At 42.2% G+C, this 17,274-nt stretch overlaps 1 protein-coding gene across 1 annotated transcript in view; it reads right to left on the reverse strand.

The window, feature by feature from the left end:
* RYR3 (ryanodine receptor 3) overlaps positions 1 to 17,274 on the reverse strand; it is a 346,270-nt gene that overhangs the window by 30,560 nt on the left and 298,436 nt on the right. The window contains exons 70-84 of the mRNA XM_023527702.1: positions 16,509 to 16,679; positions 16,147 to 16,206; positions 14,494 to 14,625; positions 13,831 to 13,943; positions 10,903 to 10,999; positions 9,162 to 9,268; positions 8,689 to 8,740; positions 7,692 to 7,748; positions 6,667 to 6,766; positions 6,436 to 6,515; positions 4,910 to 4,986; positions 2,303 to 2,376; positions 2,030 to 2,047; positions 1,543 to 1,623; positions 991 to 1,079 (exon numbers count right to left, since the gene is read on the reverse strand). Coding sequence (XP_023383470.1) covers positions 991 to 1,079; positions 1,543 to 1,623; positions 2,030 to 2,047; positions 2,303 to 2,376; positions 4,910 to 4,986; positions 6,436 to 6,515; positions 6,667 to 6,766; positions 7,692 to 7,748; positions 8,689 to 8,740; positions 9,162 to 9,268; positions 10,903 to 10,999; positions 13,831 to 13,943; positions 14,494 to 14,625; positions 16,147 to 16,206; positions 16,509 to 16,679 — 1,308 coding nt within the window. The remainder of the gene's footprint in view (positions 1 to 990; positions 1,080 to 1,542; positions 1,624 to 2,029; positions 2,048 to 2,302; positions 2,377 to 4,909; positions 4,987 to 6,435; positions 6,516 to 6,666; positions 6,767 to 7,691; positions 7,749 to 8,688; positions 8,741 to 9,161; positions 9,269 to 10,902; positions 11,000 to 13,830; positions 13,944 to 14,493; positions 14,626 to 16,146; positions 16,207 to 16,508; positions 16,680 to 17,274) is intronic.

Raw genomic sequence — 17,274 nt, forward strand, 5'->3', positions numbered from 1 at the left:
ATGACCTCTTTGTTATGACAGAAGCCTGGGACTCTGGGAAGAAGCACGGATAAGTGATCCGTAGCACCTCTGAAGTACAGATATCCCTTTGCAGGAAAGAACGGATAGGAGAGAGGACAGCACTCAGGTGGACCTCGGTGACTATGATATAGGACAGTTTATTTACAATGAAAAAGGTACATTTAATAATGATTATCGTCCAAATAATCATAACAACAGCAACGCGATAGAAAACACTGTAAGGGCAAGGCATTGTTCTGAGCACATTACATGCCCTCAACCACTCAGTCTTTACTGTCATCCTATGAGATGGGTCCTTCCCATATTAGATGAGAAAACAGGAACACAGGGAGGTTAAATAGATTGTTCCAGGTCCCAAACTGTTAAGTGGCAGAATGAGGATGAAGAATCAGCAAACGGAAAAGAGAATCCTTTTTAACATTTCTTGATATTATTTGGATTTTCCTTCAAACAATTAAACCGAGTGACTTCTCAATACGAAGAACTTGTAGACCCACCTTATTCCCACTACTTTCTGGAACTGTGTCGTCGTGAAGAACCTGTTCTCAGTCATAGGCCGTTTTATAGCCCTGAGGCATTGTGGCTAGGTTTTCACTGGCAAAACTTAAGTAAACTGGCATTTTATAATAGTTGATGTGGTATTTAACCGCTTCTCATGCTTTTTAGGTACAGCAGGTCCTCGAATAACGTTTTGTTCAATGTCATTTGGTTCTAACATTGATGAATGTCCTAGGAACTGAACTCTTGTTTTTATCAATCAGCCTATGGTAAAACTGATTTTTTGCAGAACCTACTGATGACGTTAAGTGAGGACTTATTGTACTTGACTTCTCTTAAGTGTGTGGACATAAATTACAATATCATCCTTACTGGGGCTTGACTGTATCCGGGGCCCTCCCTGACCCTGTGTAACTGTCTTTAGCTTTGGGAGGTACATCTGAGACGCGTCACCATCCCAGGCCTACTCACCTGAAGACGCAGAAGGTAGTCCACGGTGCTGATGATGACATTCACAGTGGTGGTGTTGCCCATTTGAGTCCGTAGGAAGTTCTGAAAGTCTGACAACACCAGAGCTGGGTCAGAGCCTGTCCCTGTCATGCCTAGGGGAGCCAGTCATGCTCTCTTAGCTGAACTCAGAAGAGGCACACTATGTGAAAAGTCTTACAATGGCACCCTGTTTGGGTCCTGGGAGACCCTGCAGGACTGAGCTCTGCCCTGAGCCTTCCCATCTCAGTGTCACCGGAAACTGGACCTAATGAGTCCCGAGGGACTTAACAGAAAGGGTTGGGTGTTTAGTTTCACCATCTGAAGATTCTAGAAGCAGCTTAGCCTGAGTGGCACTAAATAATGTTAGCCATAAGTTAAAGGTCATTTTTCATAGGTTCTCTTATTGAGGAATGAATTAACTATTGTCTTTGAGTTAGTAACTGGTTGTACTGAATGTGGCATCTTGAACTGAATCATACATAATTTTGCACCTGAATGTTGTTTTCCCTTGACAAATTGATCGGTGCCACTTACCGCTGTTATGTCCTTCACAAAGTAACTGTAGGAATCTAAAGAGGTCTCGTGTAAACTCATCATTCTGGAGTACTTTTTCACCTTGAAAACAAGAGAACATTTGTTTGCTTCTCAACACAGAACACTCTCCAATGCAAATGACTGCAAAAATGCTAAAGGGGCTTTGCCAGAACAGTTGGGAAAGGGAACTTGGGATGAATACTGGATGAACCCGATTAACCCGGAACTGAGGTTACAGAACACAAAGACAAACAAAGCTAAAATATTTAGCCCCAAGGTGTATTTGTAAGGAAAACAACCAGGCTAGTGGCAGTAATGATTCACAGTCCATAACCCATGCTTTATAAATGGAAGACTCTTCTTTAATTAAGCATCTAAGTGCTGAGTTAAACTCAATGTGCAACCACCGGGCCTGAAATGTGTCGGGGCTGAGGCAAACCTTAGGACACACACCCGGTAGGAACTCAGGCCAGAAACTTAAACTTACCACGTTCACGAACAATGACTGGTGATAAGAGAAAAACAAAAGAATATAAAGTAAGAAAACCATAAACACCATGACAAACTGTTTCTAGCTAAGGCTGGCTCTATGAACACATCCGGACTGGATGCTGGCTTATCAAAGCCACTAATGGAAATATTTTGCTGAAATGGAGCAAGTCCTTACGGATTAAGAAAGAGTTAGCAGGGGCTCTCTGACCAGAAATAGTTAAGATTTTAATCAGGAAGAGAGTGGCCTTCACATTCATTAGTTACTTACGTGTTCCTTCCTCCGTAACCATCCCCAGGCCTTCAGCTTTATTCTGCCTCTCAAATGCATTCAAATCAAGGACACTTGTAATAGACAAAAGAAAACAAGGTTCAGGGCTACACATATTGGGAAAATGGATTTCTAATGTCAATGTACCTACTGAGAATATCCTGTCCTTGTATTATCATAAATGCACTAATACATCACAATGTGTTTGAGAGTCTTAACGGTTCCCTGGGTTTGTGCTGAGCAGTGTTGCCCAGGGATACCTAGAGCTCACAGACCTTGTCACATGCATGGAGGGTGTCAGAAACACTTATGGTAACTATCATTGTTTGTCCAGTTTGAGCCCTTTCGAATGGATAAAAATTTAGAAAGTCTTCCCAAGTAAAGAAGGAACAATTTATTTCTAAGATTTCTCAAGGGAAAGTTTACTTTAAACTGTTCACCTCCCACATTTACCTACTTTCTTTAAGAATCACAAGAAATTGGGGCTTTAGTGCTTAGGATGAACACTGATGGAGAGAGCTACAACCTTTCAGATTTTGAAGGGCCGTATCCTATTAAGTAAGATTCCTGAATCATTCAGGGACCAAATAGTAGGCTAGGTTAAGCTTTCTAGAGGCAATGGTGTCCCTAGGTATTCCTAAACTTGTGACAAGTTGGCTTTCACTTCCCTCAACCTTTCCAGTCACAGCCACCATCAAATCCAACTTTGTCAGGAACCCCTAGTATGACCACAAAGCTAAAGAATGAAGATACCATATGATCATTTTATTGCCAACTGGGGCTCATTCTATTTTCCTAACAGACTCTAACTCCTTCCCCAATCTCAAAGGTTTCATAGAACATAAGAACATAAGGTTTTACAAGAATATAGCTCTTAGGGAAGCTTATGACTGAATCCATTAAGATTCTGTAAAACCTTGCCCTTCTTTTTAACATTGGGCAAAGGAAATGCCCATCAGAAAGGAAAGACTTTAGGGAAAAATCTTTCCCCTTTTAGGGAGTCCCAAACACTCTGTAATTTAGATGAATTTTAATGAGAAAACGGTGAAAATTCCTATTGCCATCTTGTTGGTTCTTCCCAGATCCTGCTGTAAAATTAGTCTGTTCAATAACATAAAACTACTTATTTTGGTTTTTGCTATCAAAGGAGCAAAATACGGAAACGGGCTACTTGGACATAGCTGCTTTGAAGCAGCACTTCTAATTCAGTAGACAATCTATGTAACAGACATTCCCGACCCTTCATCTCGAAACACCTGTTTCAAATGTTTTAATTTCTCTAATGCTCATTTTACAAACATGTATTTTTATAATCAGCAAAAAACCATTAAAATTTCTTAAAGCTTCTGTTAGAACTCAGCTGGCCTCTAAGGGCAGTCGCCTCTAAGGGCATTCCTCCAAGTCATTATTATAAATGAGTTTAGCAATATTAAGTATTACAGACTACCAAGAGAACTCTTAGGATTTTAATAAAGAATTTCATGAGCAATATGGATATGAATTGTCTTGATTTTTGCCATCTCTGAGTCCACATGTACTATTTTACCTTCAGTGAGTCAGATATGGCAATATCATATTTTCTTCTTCTAAGAAAAGTAATAAATGAATTGGCTGTCAGTGGAGGGGAAATGGAGCTGAAAACAAGGAATTGCATTGCAGCTCAAATACGCTCCCTCCAACCCCAGGGTACAATATTTACCCAAATCAAATAAGGTTAGCAAAATTATGAAGTCCACCAAAAGAAAGCACGTCCATCCTCCAAATTTTCAAATGGAAAACCTAACATTCCATTTTAAAGAATATTAATCGGAGGCAAGTGAGCTAGATAATTTCTTTCAGAATGAGTTTAGACTGTTCAAAATAGACGTGGATCTTAGAGAATAAGCTGACATTTTTCTTAGAAAGGTTTTTTAGCTCATTTCTGAATGAGCTACTATGGTAACCTTCTGACTTTTGGTTATATATTTTTCATTTGTCAGAGGGTTCAGCCATGAGGGGAGGCATACACAACTTGGTAATATAAATGAAAGTTTAATGCTTTGTTCTTTAGGAATATGTCACAATGTTCACATGTTAGGATGTACCTCTGTCAAAATGAATGTGTCAAAATAGGTACCCATCAAAACACCTATTCAGGCTCAAAGACTAGCTAAGGATAAAGATTACCAAAGTGCCTAATAGGTCCAATGAAAACATAGCCTTGAGTCATAGTTGGATATTCACTTCTTTTCCATTCCTTTCTGGTTTGATTTTTAGGAGCATATATGTTTAGGAGGAACTCATATTCCGTTCTGAAGATAACAACATAACAAAAAGGAGGTGAGGGCAATTGAAAAGCCAAACAAGGAGGGAGGGAGGCGGGTGGGATGGTGTGTGTGTGTGTGTGTGTGTAATGGAGATTACATTTCCCCCTGGAATACTACTTGAATGTCACCCTGAAGACTAAAGGAGCAATATCAATCCTCCTCGATTTCTAAAGTGGGTGATTCTTTTCTTAACAATTCCATCACAAGCCAATTTATTTTGTGGCCCTCCCAATCCCATTTTCCTTTCCCTCGAATAGTAAAGAGTCTTTAAAAATGCTGTGGGTGGTTTTCTCACATTTACCTGCAAGACTGCATAAGACCAGAAAGGCTTTGAAAGAATCCAGCATCCTTTTTCTCCTTGAGGTAATCTAACATTTTCTGCAAGGGAGACACATTTTCAAAGGAAGAACAATGGAAACTATGCCATGAGTAGAAACCCTCCTAACTGTAATGGAGAAATGGCAATTCGCAGGCCCGCAGGCACAGTCAGATCCAGAGGAGCTGGGTTGTGACCCTGGGGAAGCATCGGAGCCACCTGTGGACTTAAACCTGCCATGTGTCTGAGCCCCACACTCTATTTAGAGAACCAGAATCAATTCGGGTGGATGTTTTTATTTTATAAAGGTCCACCGGTATTTCTGCTAGGGCATTAAAGTAGATCTTTGACTTTCATAGGTTTACTCTAGGAAGTCTCCCCTACTTGGGAACAAGCGCCAAGACCACAATCTAATAGAGTTTAATGGTTTCTGAGGTCTAATCTGAACAGCTCACGAAATGAGTTTGACGCACTGAAGCAAGGAGTTTAGCCAGAGACGAGCCTCATTGAGAGCTCAGCATCTTTTTCACCATCAGACTTTGTTCCCTCAGTTCTCTGTTACTAGGAAGGCAAGAACTTTGGCATAATAAAAATTTTGTCTTTTAAAAAAGTTGGAGGAGGCCTGCAAGAAAATCGACTGATGAGGTGGTGACGGAAGAGAACAGAAAGTGACGTGTGTCTTAGAATATAGTAGTTCTTAATGAGAACTTTGTTTGGGATGAGTTAAAGGCTGGGAAAAATTATATTTAATCACGGTAATTATGAATTTGGAGATTCTCAAAGGCCCTGGGATGTAACCTTCACGAATGCCAAGAGTCTTTGAAATGTCACTTTCCTGTGCACACAGATGTTTTTAGCCAGAGCCTAGAGTGCCCAGGAGACACCAGTGTATTCTTGTCTCCTGCAGCCAGTTCCAATCCAGATTGTTGAATGAATTCCTTGTGCCAGGCACTCTGTGCTACTATTCTGTGTGCTGTCTGATTTAATGCAGGGGCACAGGGGCTTTTATTTGCATCACTAACTGCTACACCCTCCACCTCTAGAACAGAGCCTGGCCATAGTGCATAGTCAGCAATCACTAAACAGTTGTTGAATGTATAAAGAAATAAATGAAGAAATAACAGGTATGTGGGATTATGAACCTCAACTGACCAGGATCCTTGCTCGCAATAAGGCAGATTAGTGAAAAAAGTTGAAATAAAAATTTTAAGGCTTAGAAAACCTCCCTTAGTGCATATTTCTGCAAATAATAATCTAACAATGAAAAAACAAAATGATTTTCTTCTTGAGCCCTGGGTAAACCCTCTTGATTTGTCTGTCAACTCCCACACTGGTTTTATCAGTGTTCCCAGCTACTCTGATATAATTGGCCCCTAAGGGCAAACACCAGCAAAGGTGATTCTGGGTGGCCCCTCTGGATAGCAGAGTCAATACCTCTTTCCTGAAGTGTGACAGTTGTCAAATGGGAATATCCCAAGAAGCCTGTGCTACCTCCCATGAGTCCCTAGTACCTGTTGCACACCAGCGTTGCCTCCATTCAGGATAGCGATTCCCAGCTTCAGAGTCTCAATCACCATGGGGCTCATCTCACCTGCGGTGGTGAAGACTCGACTGAATCACCAAGGAAACAGGGTAAATCACACCTACCGGGCTTTATCAGGGCTCTTTAATAATGACTTCATGTCACAGTGTGACCTCTCTGTGGTAGTTACAGGGGCCCATCCAGAAACCACGGGAACCACCTTTACTGGCGCTTATCATCTGAAGGACCATCTCTGCGGCTCCGCGTTCATGCAGCCGAGCCTGCTGATACAGCGTTTTCTGCTTTTCCATTTCTTTCTCCTGGAAAAAATACACAGGAAAAGATTTGTTCACACCCAGGAAATTCACTGTGGTGAGGTAAGTTGAGAGAGATAATCTTTACTTGCTCAAGGAAGGCAACACACATAAAGTGGGTCTCTGAAGTTTATTTTCAGATGCTACCCAGCTTTCTAACACTGTCCACCCATAATTCACTCATTTTGATGAATTTTCCACTTTTTGCACTGAGAGGCAACACAGTCCATTCCCTTTTTCTATTATAATTATAGGAAGTGACCCTAGATTAAAAGGTGTTTGTTTTCATATGTTCTGTCATACAAGGAAAACTGCTTAGGGGTCAAATGAAGTATCTCTATCTGAATGTAGAAAATACCTGTTTATCTAGAATGCTCAGACCATAGTAAGAGACTCTACCAGACATGAGATACTGGAATGTCAAGGCTTTCTAGAACTGTAATTATGTTCACTTACATACACTGTTGTGTATTTTGTCTATAAGAGAGTACAAGTCAATTAATATAGTTTTATCTTGGGAGATTCAGGGTCCTGCAATGCCTCAAAATAAAAATTGCTATTATTATGTTTATAGTATAGGAGTGCAAAAAACACACCAGCGCCTCCATTGCTTTGAATTTTCATATTTGGATGTTTGAATTTGCCCTTCTATGGCCCCTGTTACCACCATACTTGAGTAGAAGTACAATCTTTCCCAGAAGAACAAACCCAGTGGGGCGGCTTGCTTCCTGGCTGACTGCTACCTTTCATTAAGCAGACAGATGGACAACAGAACCACAGCTAGCGGGTGTGCATTATCCAGGCAGACTTAGGTATTTGCCGCCAGATACACATGGTAGGTGAGCCACATGGCTAATGTCAGCTCCCATCTCTGAAGGCCCCGCCGGTTGACTTTGGGGTGGCCCTGTCTTCATCCTTAGTGAAAACTTACTTCGAATGTTTTTTCCTTGTCTTCCTCTTCTTCTTCATCCTCCCCACTCTGACAACTCTGGATTCCATGGAGCAGGGGAAGGAGGAGACAGACAATCAAATTAAAAGTCAACCTAATAAACAAGACTCTTCTACTGTGCAAGGGCAGGGGACAGGATGTAATTCACAGGTACCTCAGGACCTTAGCACTTCATAAAAACAAGAACATTTTGACCACTGCAGGGGCCAAATGCCATCTCTGCAGTTACCAAGGGGTTCAGAAATGAGAAATGGGAACACCGAGACCATATCATCAATGGCTACTTATCGGGTTTAACCATAGACCTGAACTCTTTTATCTAGTAAAGTTCTGGTGTATATTGAGACAGGAATGTAGGGAGCTGTCCCTTTCTGATAAGATCCAGTGGCCTGGCAAGAAGGTCAGAGACACCCAGAATGTGAATCCCAAAGTGCCTCTTCGTATCATGACCCTGTGGTGCAGCTGGTGAATAGGTGCTCCTGTACCCCAATATATTCCCCTTCCCACCAGACACAAAGGTTTCCCATTTGAGGAGCAGTTCCCTTAACCACTCAGCATTCCAGAAGCCACCCTCCCTCTACGTGACATACAAACATCTCAGATCACTCTTCCTGAACACTAGGACCTCACTCTAGTTTCTAAGTCTGTTTCCAAATGTACTGAACTTCCTTCACCTACAGATGTGTTTAAACTATTGGACGTGTTCTGAACATTAAGTGGAAGAGCAAGGGCAGTCTGTATACCTAAGGTCTGTTCAGCTGGCTTAAAACTGCCATGTGAACCCAGCACCCACCATTCCTGCAAAACCTGGAGGTTTTCTTAGAAGGCCGATAGATGTCACCTGTACATCACATGAATCGTGCAATGCCTGGATCTCACATCACGACTGAGTCTCAGGCCTGCTGCTTGACATGACAGTTTCTCTGCGACTAAAGGAAGACATACAGACTAAGATAATGGGCAGAAAACCCAGGTGTACCTTGGCCATCATGCTGGAATAGGAGGTATACAAAGGGTCGTCTTCCAATTTACTGGAAAGAATGGAGAAAATATTTAGCAGGCTACATTCAGGACCCAGCAGAAAAGACCAAGAGCCATATAAATCTTAAATTATATGCACTAGTAAATTAATATAAAGCCCCCTCCCCCACACTGATTATTAGAAACCACTCTGAAAATCTGAATCAGCACTGGCTTGACACAAAATTCAGGGATGATGGTTAGTTTCAGGCTGCTTAATCTATAGACCCGAGTGTCTGGCATTATGATGAGAGGGGCTGTGGCTTATGGTGTTTCTGTAGATGTTTCCTGATGGCCAACAATAGGGAAGCAAGGAGGGCTGCTCTGATCTGGCATCCCCTTTCCAGGTGCTGCCATCAGTAGAGGAAGATCTGGGGTCGACACAACCATGCCTGGTGACTGGGAGGAGCAGGGTGCTCCGAGGATGCTGACCTCCTCTCCGTGAGAGCATTGCGGCTAAAATGGAGAATGATCTGATGAAGTGGGTCTGGTTGCTTTTCCGTCTCCTCTTCCTCCTCCTCTTCCACCTTGGGAGATTTCTACACAAACCAATGCAGACAGGTTTTAGGGACGGATTTCAACACATGCCACACAACTGCATGCGAAAAGAGAGAAGGTAAAGCGCAAGGCACAGAGTGCAACAGACTAAAAGCACAAAGAGAGACCACTACGTCATATATTTATTTCAGAACAGAAGCCCTAAGGATGCAAGGTTCAGGATATAAATGTATATGTTTTTTTTTTTTTCCAGGCATTCGAAGAAACATTCCAATTTTGGGTTAAAACAAAATGAAAGGAAAAGCCAAAGCCTGGCCACAGGTGAGGCACTCTAGATCCCAAAGCAGAACTCTCATGCAAGGTCTGGGCACCCGAGTTCAGGAGGGAAGCTCTGGAGAGTCACCCAAGAGCCTGGATCTCTTGGCCAACACCTGAAATTCTCTTGGAGACTTGGGCTGAAGACAGGGTGGGGCAAGAGTTACAAAGCACTGGGGCCGCTTGGGGGCTAATACTGTTCTAGACTCAAGCTGGCTAAACATTTTTCTTTCCTAACCTCACTCCTGATTCTAAAAATCCTGTTGCTCCTGAGGAACGCCATTCTGGAGCTGCCAGCCATCCAGTTTTTCTTTTGATTATCTTTTCTCTGTCTCCTTTTACAGAAAGGGGTATAGCAACTGATGCCAGAGGTAAAAGTGAGCTTTCTAGCAGAACCAGCAGGGTGGACCATATTCAGAAAATTGGTGAGAACTGCATAGGTTGTGTGAATGGTTCAGAAGGAGTGGAGGGCTGAAATGATACTCACTGTCAACTTCACACTAACCAAGAGACTGGAAAAATGAAGAAACTGCCTTTCTCGCTAACAGGAATATATGAAAAGAATGAAAAAGCATAAAGACAAATGGAAGGAAAATGGGAGAAAAAAGATTAAAGGAAAAAATAAGAAAAGAAACAGAGGGAGAAAGGGAAAGATAGAAAAGGAAAGACACATGGGAAAGAATGAATACAAGAAACACAGGGTAAGTCTAATGAAGGGAGTAAGGGAGAAGAGAAAAAGATAAATGAGAGAAATAAAGAGGAAAATAAAAAAAACAAACCAATCATGGGTTGGCCAAAGTAGAGGAGGGTTTATTTTCTTTCTGAACCAAGATGAAGCTCGGTGGGGCTGCTGTAACCAGCTTTTCAACCCTTGCATGTCATTTTAAGTAGTTTTAGAGCATGAAGTCTGTTAGAGACAGGGCATTACAAATCTTCAGAAGGGCCAAATGTAGAAATGTGCGTTGTAGGAAGGAGATTTTGATGCGCCTTCTCCAAAGCAGAGCTACTGCCTGGAAATGCAGGGCCTTGGTCAGCTAGGGTGGGGTGGCCTCCTGCAGTCGACGGTGCTCAAAACTTAACACAGCATGAGCTTTCCAGGGTATGGCTGTGCATCCTAAGAGATATTAGTTGTGAATAATGATGATGAGGATGGTAACAGTACCAGCGCCTTCAAGTGAAATTCATCCTCTGGCTTGTATGACAATGAGCAGGGCTTCCCGTGATAATTTGTACCGTTAGTTCCTTTTAAATTTATATACTCGATTCTTTGTGAATCTTTAACTGCTATAATGCACACACGTGAAAACAAAAATCAAAATCATTCACACCCATATCTGCTCCCAGTTGAGTCAGTACTTACAGCCAAATCCTGTACTAGTTTCTCTTCAAAGAAATACTCCTCTGTTTCTATCCAAAATCTCTGATAGCCATGGAGGAAGAGGTTAATAGAGCGGTGCCTGAGCGGAAGGGGTGAGAGTGAGGTCAAGAGGGATCCATGGGACATCTTATTTTAGTTTGGGCAGTTACGGTTAGTAAGCAGGATGGACTTTTGTACAATTCTTATCTTCTGATTGGTCAGGGTAGCCAGTAGCACACCATAAGCATTTATTTAAAAGAATCCAGGATCCTCTAACATGGTACCTCTTGAATGCCTGAAACACCTTCTGCGTGAACTAACAATGGTTAGTGGAAGACCTGGAGATAACCGTAATTCTACTCTGGTCTCATAGGGTCTTTATCACATTTACCCTCTAATGACAGATAACTCATTAGGCTGAGGAACAGTTCAGAAGTACTGGCTTAATACGGCAATTTGGTTTTTCCTTTTGGCTGATCAGCTCTCCAGGTAATCCAATCTAAATCATGTTGATGGTGAGTGGGTTAGTCTTAGAGCGATTGAAAACAGCAAAATGTGGCTTCTTTCCAGGGCCTCCAATGAACCACATCTTCAAGGTGCTCCAGCTTTTACCTAGGAAGGCAAGGCTTGGGGGAGCTGCACTCATTAGCCTAATTCCTGTGTGCTCCATGGATTCTAGCTCTGGCCCTGGTATCTGGGAACACTGAATAACTGGCTCAAGCCGCTAACTCCCCGTAGGCCAACATTGATTTCTGGGAATATTAGCCATTGAATAGCAGTTATTTGTTAACAAATGTGAGGAGAGTAGTGAAGAAGGAAGGAGAGAAAGGAACATGAAGGTCGAGACCACGTCATCAAGACCTGGTCATGGTTTCTGGCAGAACACAGAACCTTGTCCTCTTTCTTCGAAATCTGACCAATCAGAGTTATTTTAAAAAATTGTACAAATCTGTGTTTTTATGTAATGTTAAATCATGGTCAAGAAAGGAGGAGTATGCAGAGAATGAGCCGGTCTCTCCACAGGTTACATTACCATTAAAATGGGTATAAGCCTGTCATACTGAGTTTTTTCATTAACCTTTTCCAGCCAAACCCGTTGAAAGGTGCTCAGGAAGAAATTGTTAATTTTGTGTCTGGAGAAAAGCATACAGGTTTTCTTTTAAAAACTAACATCAGAGAAACAGTTTCCATATAATAAAATAAATCCCTTTAGCCCTTTAGTTTGGAAGATGCCATGCAATTTAGATCATCACAAGATGGAGAAGAGGCGTGGTCTCTACCATCAGCTCCTTAGACAGCTTTTGTTGTTGAAGTTATGAAATCTAATTACAGTCCTCCACACTAGGGAGAAATCCAGGGCAACCCTCCAAAACAACTAGGTTAGGGGTAGGGATGGCCACGTTTCAAGGACATAGTGGATTCCTGGACTGAACTATTACCCACAGAGGGGTAGAGTTGCTGAAGGTGCAAGCAAATATAAAAGAATGGTATTAATATTTTCAGTGGATTTAGAAAAGAAACGCTTGTTTTTGAGAGATGTATTTTCTGCCTAGCTGACCCTGAAGACATGTGCTCAGAGCTGAGCCCTTCTGGTGGCCGAATAAGCACAACACAAAGCATGAATCTCTACCAGGGGGAAAGTGAGTACCTTCTGATGTTTCACCACTTCTGGAAAACAGACAGAAATCCTATGAGTTTTTGCTATTTCCACTGGGCTATGAATTTCTTTCTTTCTTCTTTTTTTTTTTGGCTAGGACCTTAGCAGGCTTCATGGCCATAACTGCTTAATTTTTCAGCTTTTTATTAATGAATTCTACTTGATTCTGTGGTGCATGATTCCCTTCCAAAGACACTAATATGCTTCCTTGAGAGATTTATAGAAGCAGGTGTGTGTCTCAGAGGTTATGATTCTGCACCATCTTCAAAGATCCTGACTGAGAAAGCTCAGTTAGCTAGTTGGCTCAAGACAGGCTTATAAAACACTCTGGACGAATGATAGCCAAGATGCACAATTTGATGAAAGCAAAATGTCAGGCATAAAAATAGTCCTCTATCGGATATCCCAGAAAACAAAAACCCACATTTATTTGCATGGGATTCAGAATATACTTGTCCCAGTCCATTTATTTTTCCTGACACGGTGAGGCTGTTCCTACGGATTTGAAAGTTAATGACACAGAGGCTGACAATCACCAGCTTTGTTTGTTGATCATAGATCCTACCTCGGCTACTCTGCAACCAGTCAAGGATGGGAATGTTGCCACATCACCAGTGGTCAATGCTGGCCCAGTCTGCACTGATAACTCTGCCCTACGTGACACAGTTCGTGTGTTCACACATTCTAGAAAAGCCTTCACATATTTTTGACTTCTGAGTATGAAGGAAATACCCAGATAAAGGCATCATGCCCATGATCAGCCTCTTGGGACAGTGCCCTTTCTTCATCCTGAAGGCAAATATACTGACGAAAGGATTCTCAAGTTACATTTCTGAACCTGATGGGGAAACATAGTAATTTTGGTGCCATCCAAGTGCCTGAGCAGAGAAATAGTGTTTGATCTGTTGATGGAATTTAGGGTAAAGTATTTTTGAAAACACTTCCCTTTGTCCAGGGTGCCTTTACATCCTCACAAAGAACTCCCTGTAGCTAAAACCAGAGAGCATCCATTGGCTTATGCGGATGACATCACAGTGCAAAATAGTAAGCTAGGTGGCATGGGGCACTAGGAAATCTCATCTGTTTTCATTTTCTATGCTTACCTTGATTGCCTTAGCTGGCCATTATACTATATTCAGACTGTAATGGCTCCATGGTGAAGGACTCTTAATGTCTACCTCTGGACCAGGGCCAGAAGAGAGCACATTCTGTGGGAGGATACCTTAATTCCCATCACTGGCTCACAAGCCGGGAGAAAATGACAGAATACTTGCCTGGGCAGGTTGTAGAGAGGAGCCATCCTGAAACAGGCCACCACTGCCCGTTTCCGCTGCTTTGACAACAGTTTGTGCCAAACTGCCTTCTTGGACCTCAAAGGCTGCTCCACCTGAAAGAAAGTGTGCACTAGGCTGACTAGGTGGCAGAAGGTAGTCACCAGCAACAAAGATTTCTCAACCCTGGAAGAATTCTGATTTCTCAACTGTAGTCCGCAAAAGGTAGTCAGCAAAAGGTACCCAGCAGTAGATGAATCAGCTTGTGGAGGTCTTAGGTGTCCTTCTTTTCCAGCTGCTTTTGGCTGTTTATTGCTTAACAGCAGCTTTACAAATGGGTAGGGTCATTTGAGCTAATGGTAAAAATCTGTAAAACACGGGGAGGGGAAGGAATTGAAGAATCTGGTACCATGAAGCGAAGCACCAAGGTGACAGCTGGGTGTGAGCTGGGTGTAAGCTAGGTGGCATGGGGCACTAGGAAATCTCATCTGTTTTCATTTTCTATGCTTACCTTGATTGCCTTAGCTGGCCATTATATATTATTGATCCTGGCTCTTTGTTTCTGTCTTACAAGGGCATTCTTAATTAAGAGCTGAGTATAGAGAGGACCTTTGTATTCTCCAGGGTAGTCTTGTTTCCTCGGTCTTCAGGGCAGATGCTCCTTACCTGCTCCAGGTGGAAGACAGCTGCTGAAATTCTCTGCACGCGCTCCACTGTCCTTTCTGGATTGGAAGGTTCTTCACTCTTCAACACATCCTTGTAGAGATTCAGTTGCCACTTTACAGCTGGGTCATCAGACTGAAAATGGAAAGCACACACATGAGATGAACAATCTCCAACACCTTTTGCACTGAGGAAGCCTTTTACTCCTAGCATGGTTCCATAGCAATCAAGACTATCTTCTACTATTGCCTCTTTCTCATTTTCTCTATTATCTTCTGGAACACTGTAGATGCTATGTAGGAACCTCTCATTCTAGCCCATACATCCCTTAACTTTTCAGTCATATTTTCCATCCCTTTCTTTCTCTGTGCTGCATTCCAATTTCTTTAAAGCGATCTTTCAATTTCTAAATTCTCTTTTCAGCTATATCTAGCCTATTTTTTAACTCATACACTGGATTTTTAATTTTAATGGTTATTTTTCATTTTTGTAATCACTATGAAGGCTTTTCCAATAATATCTTCCCTCTTCTTTAACAAAAATAATACCTGAGTCTTGATTTATGAATTGTATTGCTACCTTATCTCTTTAAATATTTTAACCATACTTATTTTAAAATTCCTTTCTGCAGTTCCTTAGGCTTGAATTCTTCCTTTTGTTTCATTTTCTGACTTTATAATAGTGGTAGATTTCCTTTGCACTTTTTAAATATGAGCTGGTCTTCAGAAGGAGTTTTATTTACTGGCATCTCAGCCTGTATTCTAGGGGGTGAAAACTCTTCAAATGGTTTCATGGTTGTCTTTCCAGGAGATTCTTGTGTTTAACAGATTCGAGGGTAATTTTATGTAAGTTTCTTCCTCTGCATTTCTGTATAACATGAGAAATTAGGTCCCCATCTTCCTTTAAGGTTATTAGAAACCCCAGCCCCAAAATACAAAAGAAAGAAAAAAAACCCAAAATACAAAACCTACAAACTTCATGAGTTTTCTCAACTGTATCAGTTTCTCAATACTATGGTTTAGTGTGTCTTTTTTTCTGGCACTTTGGATTTCTTTTTACTGCCTTTTTTGTAGTGTCTTTTTCCTACCAGTCCTGTATATTTGGGATGGAAACAAGAGGCAATTTGTGTCAGTCCTCCATGTGAGGGCATAATGTATCTGAAGAAAGAGCTGTTCGGATTTGCAGGCCCGGAAAAATATCAAACAGCCTTTGAAATCAAAATTTGTCTTGATTTTTTTTTTTGATTATACCAACCCAGGTACAAAGTTACTTAGTTTTCAAATCTCTAGAGCAGGAGGTGCCAAAGCTTCCCCCAAGTATGCTCTTCACTGTTTAACAAGCCTCACAGTCAGTACATTCTGAGGCCTAATCTAACCCCCTGCTATGGCTGGGTGTTAGCTCACGCAGCGGGAGGAGGACATACTTTACTGGATACCTCTTTGAATACTCTTTTAACAGCAAAAGAAAGAACAAACCTTAAGGGCAACAACAACAACAACAACAAATTAAGGGCAGAGAGCTAGTCCTACCAATTTAACACAAGTGCTCTGAGACTGTTTTTTAGAACACATTTTACAAATACGAGTAGATTAAGCGAGAGGGGGGCACCCTGCAGCCAGAAGGAAGCCTGTGTGAGTTCTCTTACTGCTGTATCACCTTTTCCTGCAAGTGCAAGTTATTCCGCAGATGTTCCTTCACCTCTTCGTCTGTGTCCCTCTGTGGAAAGAGATGTTAAATTTTATTCCTAGAGGTCACTATGGAAATGTAAAGCAGGGCGCAGGGATGTATGGACATCCAGCCAGGGGACAGTTTTGCTGAGATCTTAACACAAGAACAAGAGACATTACAGAGACTTGTCCCAAAGGGCACGTGCAAACTCCCAAACCGGCTTCAAAGATGAGGGTGTGTTGCCTCTGTGCACCTTGGTTTCTGTTCATCTGCCCCAACCCTCCACCCCAAGGAGGACTGAGCATCTCTCACCACCCTACACACTCAGCCAAAACAGATGGGCGACTTACATAGCTGTATCGTGATTTCGCGAGGGAGATCAGCTCCTGATCGCCTGGGGTGCACATATTCAAACCAATGGGCAGCATTTTCTTGAGTGCGGCCACGATGAGGGAGGTCTGGATGGAATACAAGTCTCCCCTTCGCTTTGTCTTCTTCCGTTCCTGATCCTGTCCTCCAGACTAGGAGATGAGGTTGAAATAAACAGAGGGGCTCAATGATTCTGAAAGGAACTGCCTCACCTCAGAGGCAGCCCGCCTCCACATGGCTCTGTCAATACAGTTCGGGCCTTTATGTTTCAAAGGACAGTAAAGGGAGTGTGTTAAACAAAGAGAACTAGGTGGCCATAAAGATCTGAGCCCTCCCCTGTGTGCATGCTCACAGGACCACGTGACCAGACACAGACGACAACGCCTAGTCTTTGCTCACTCACTTCCAGACTGAATGAACAAACAAACTGGTATTTTTCAAAAAGGATATTCCGATTACTGACAAAATGACTTTCAGAAAAGAACTGATAATCCTGCTGCTGGGGTGTCAGGAAGCATGTGAAAGAGCATCTAGCACAGGACAGTTCTGTTTCCAGGGCTGAGGTTGGTGTTTTGGAGCCCTGGCATCGCATTTGGCCTCTAAGCTGAAGCAATGCAAATTCTCACAGGAAAAGGGAAATTCCCACATACGGCTGCTCTGGGATCTGACTGAGGAAAGGTGGGAGAGGCCGGAACTCCCCAAGTCCCTGAGAATCTGCCCTCTTTTGCTTATACTTTCTCATGGCTT

The sequence above is a fragment of the Pteropus vampyrus genome, unplaced genomic scaffold (genome assembly GCF_000151845.1).
Source record: "Pteropus vampyrus isolate Shadow unplaced genomic scaffold, Pvam_2.0 Scaffold19, whole genome shotgun sequence".
In the NCBI taxonomy this organism is placed as follows: Eukaryota; Metazoa; Chordata; class Mammalia; order Chiroptera; family Pteropodidae; genus Pteropus; species Pteropus vampyrus.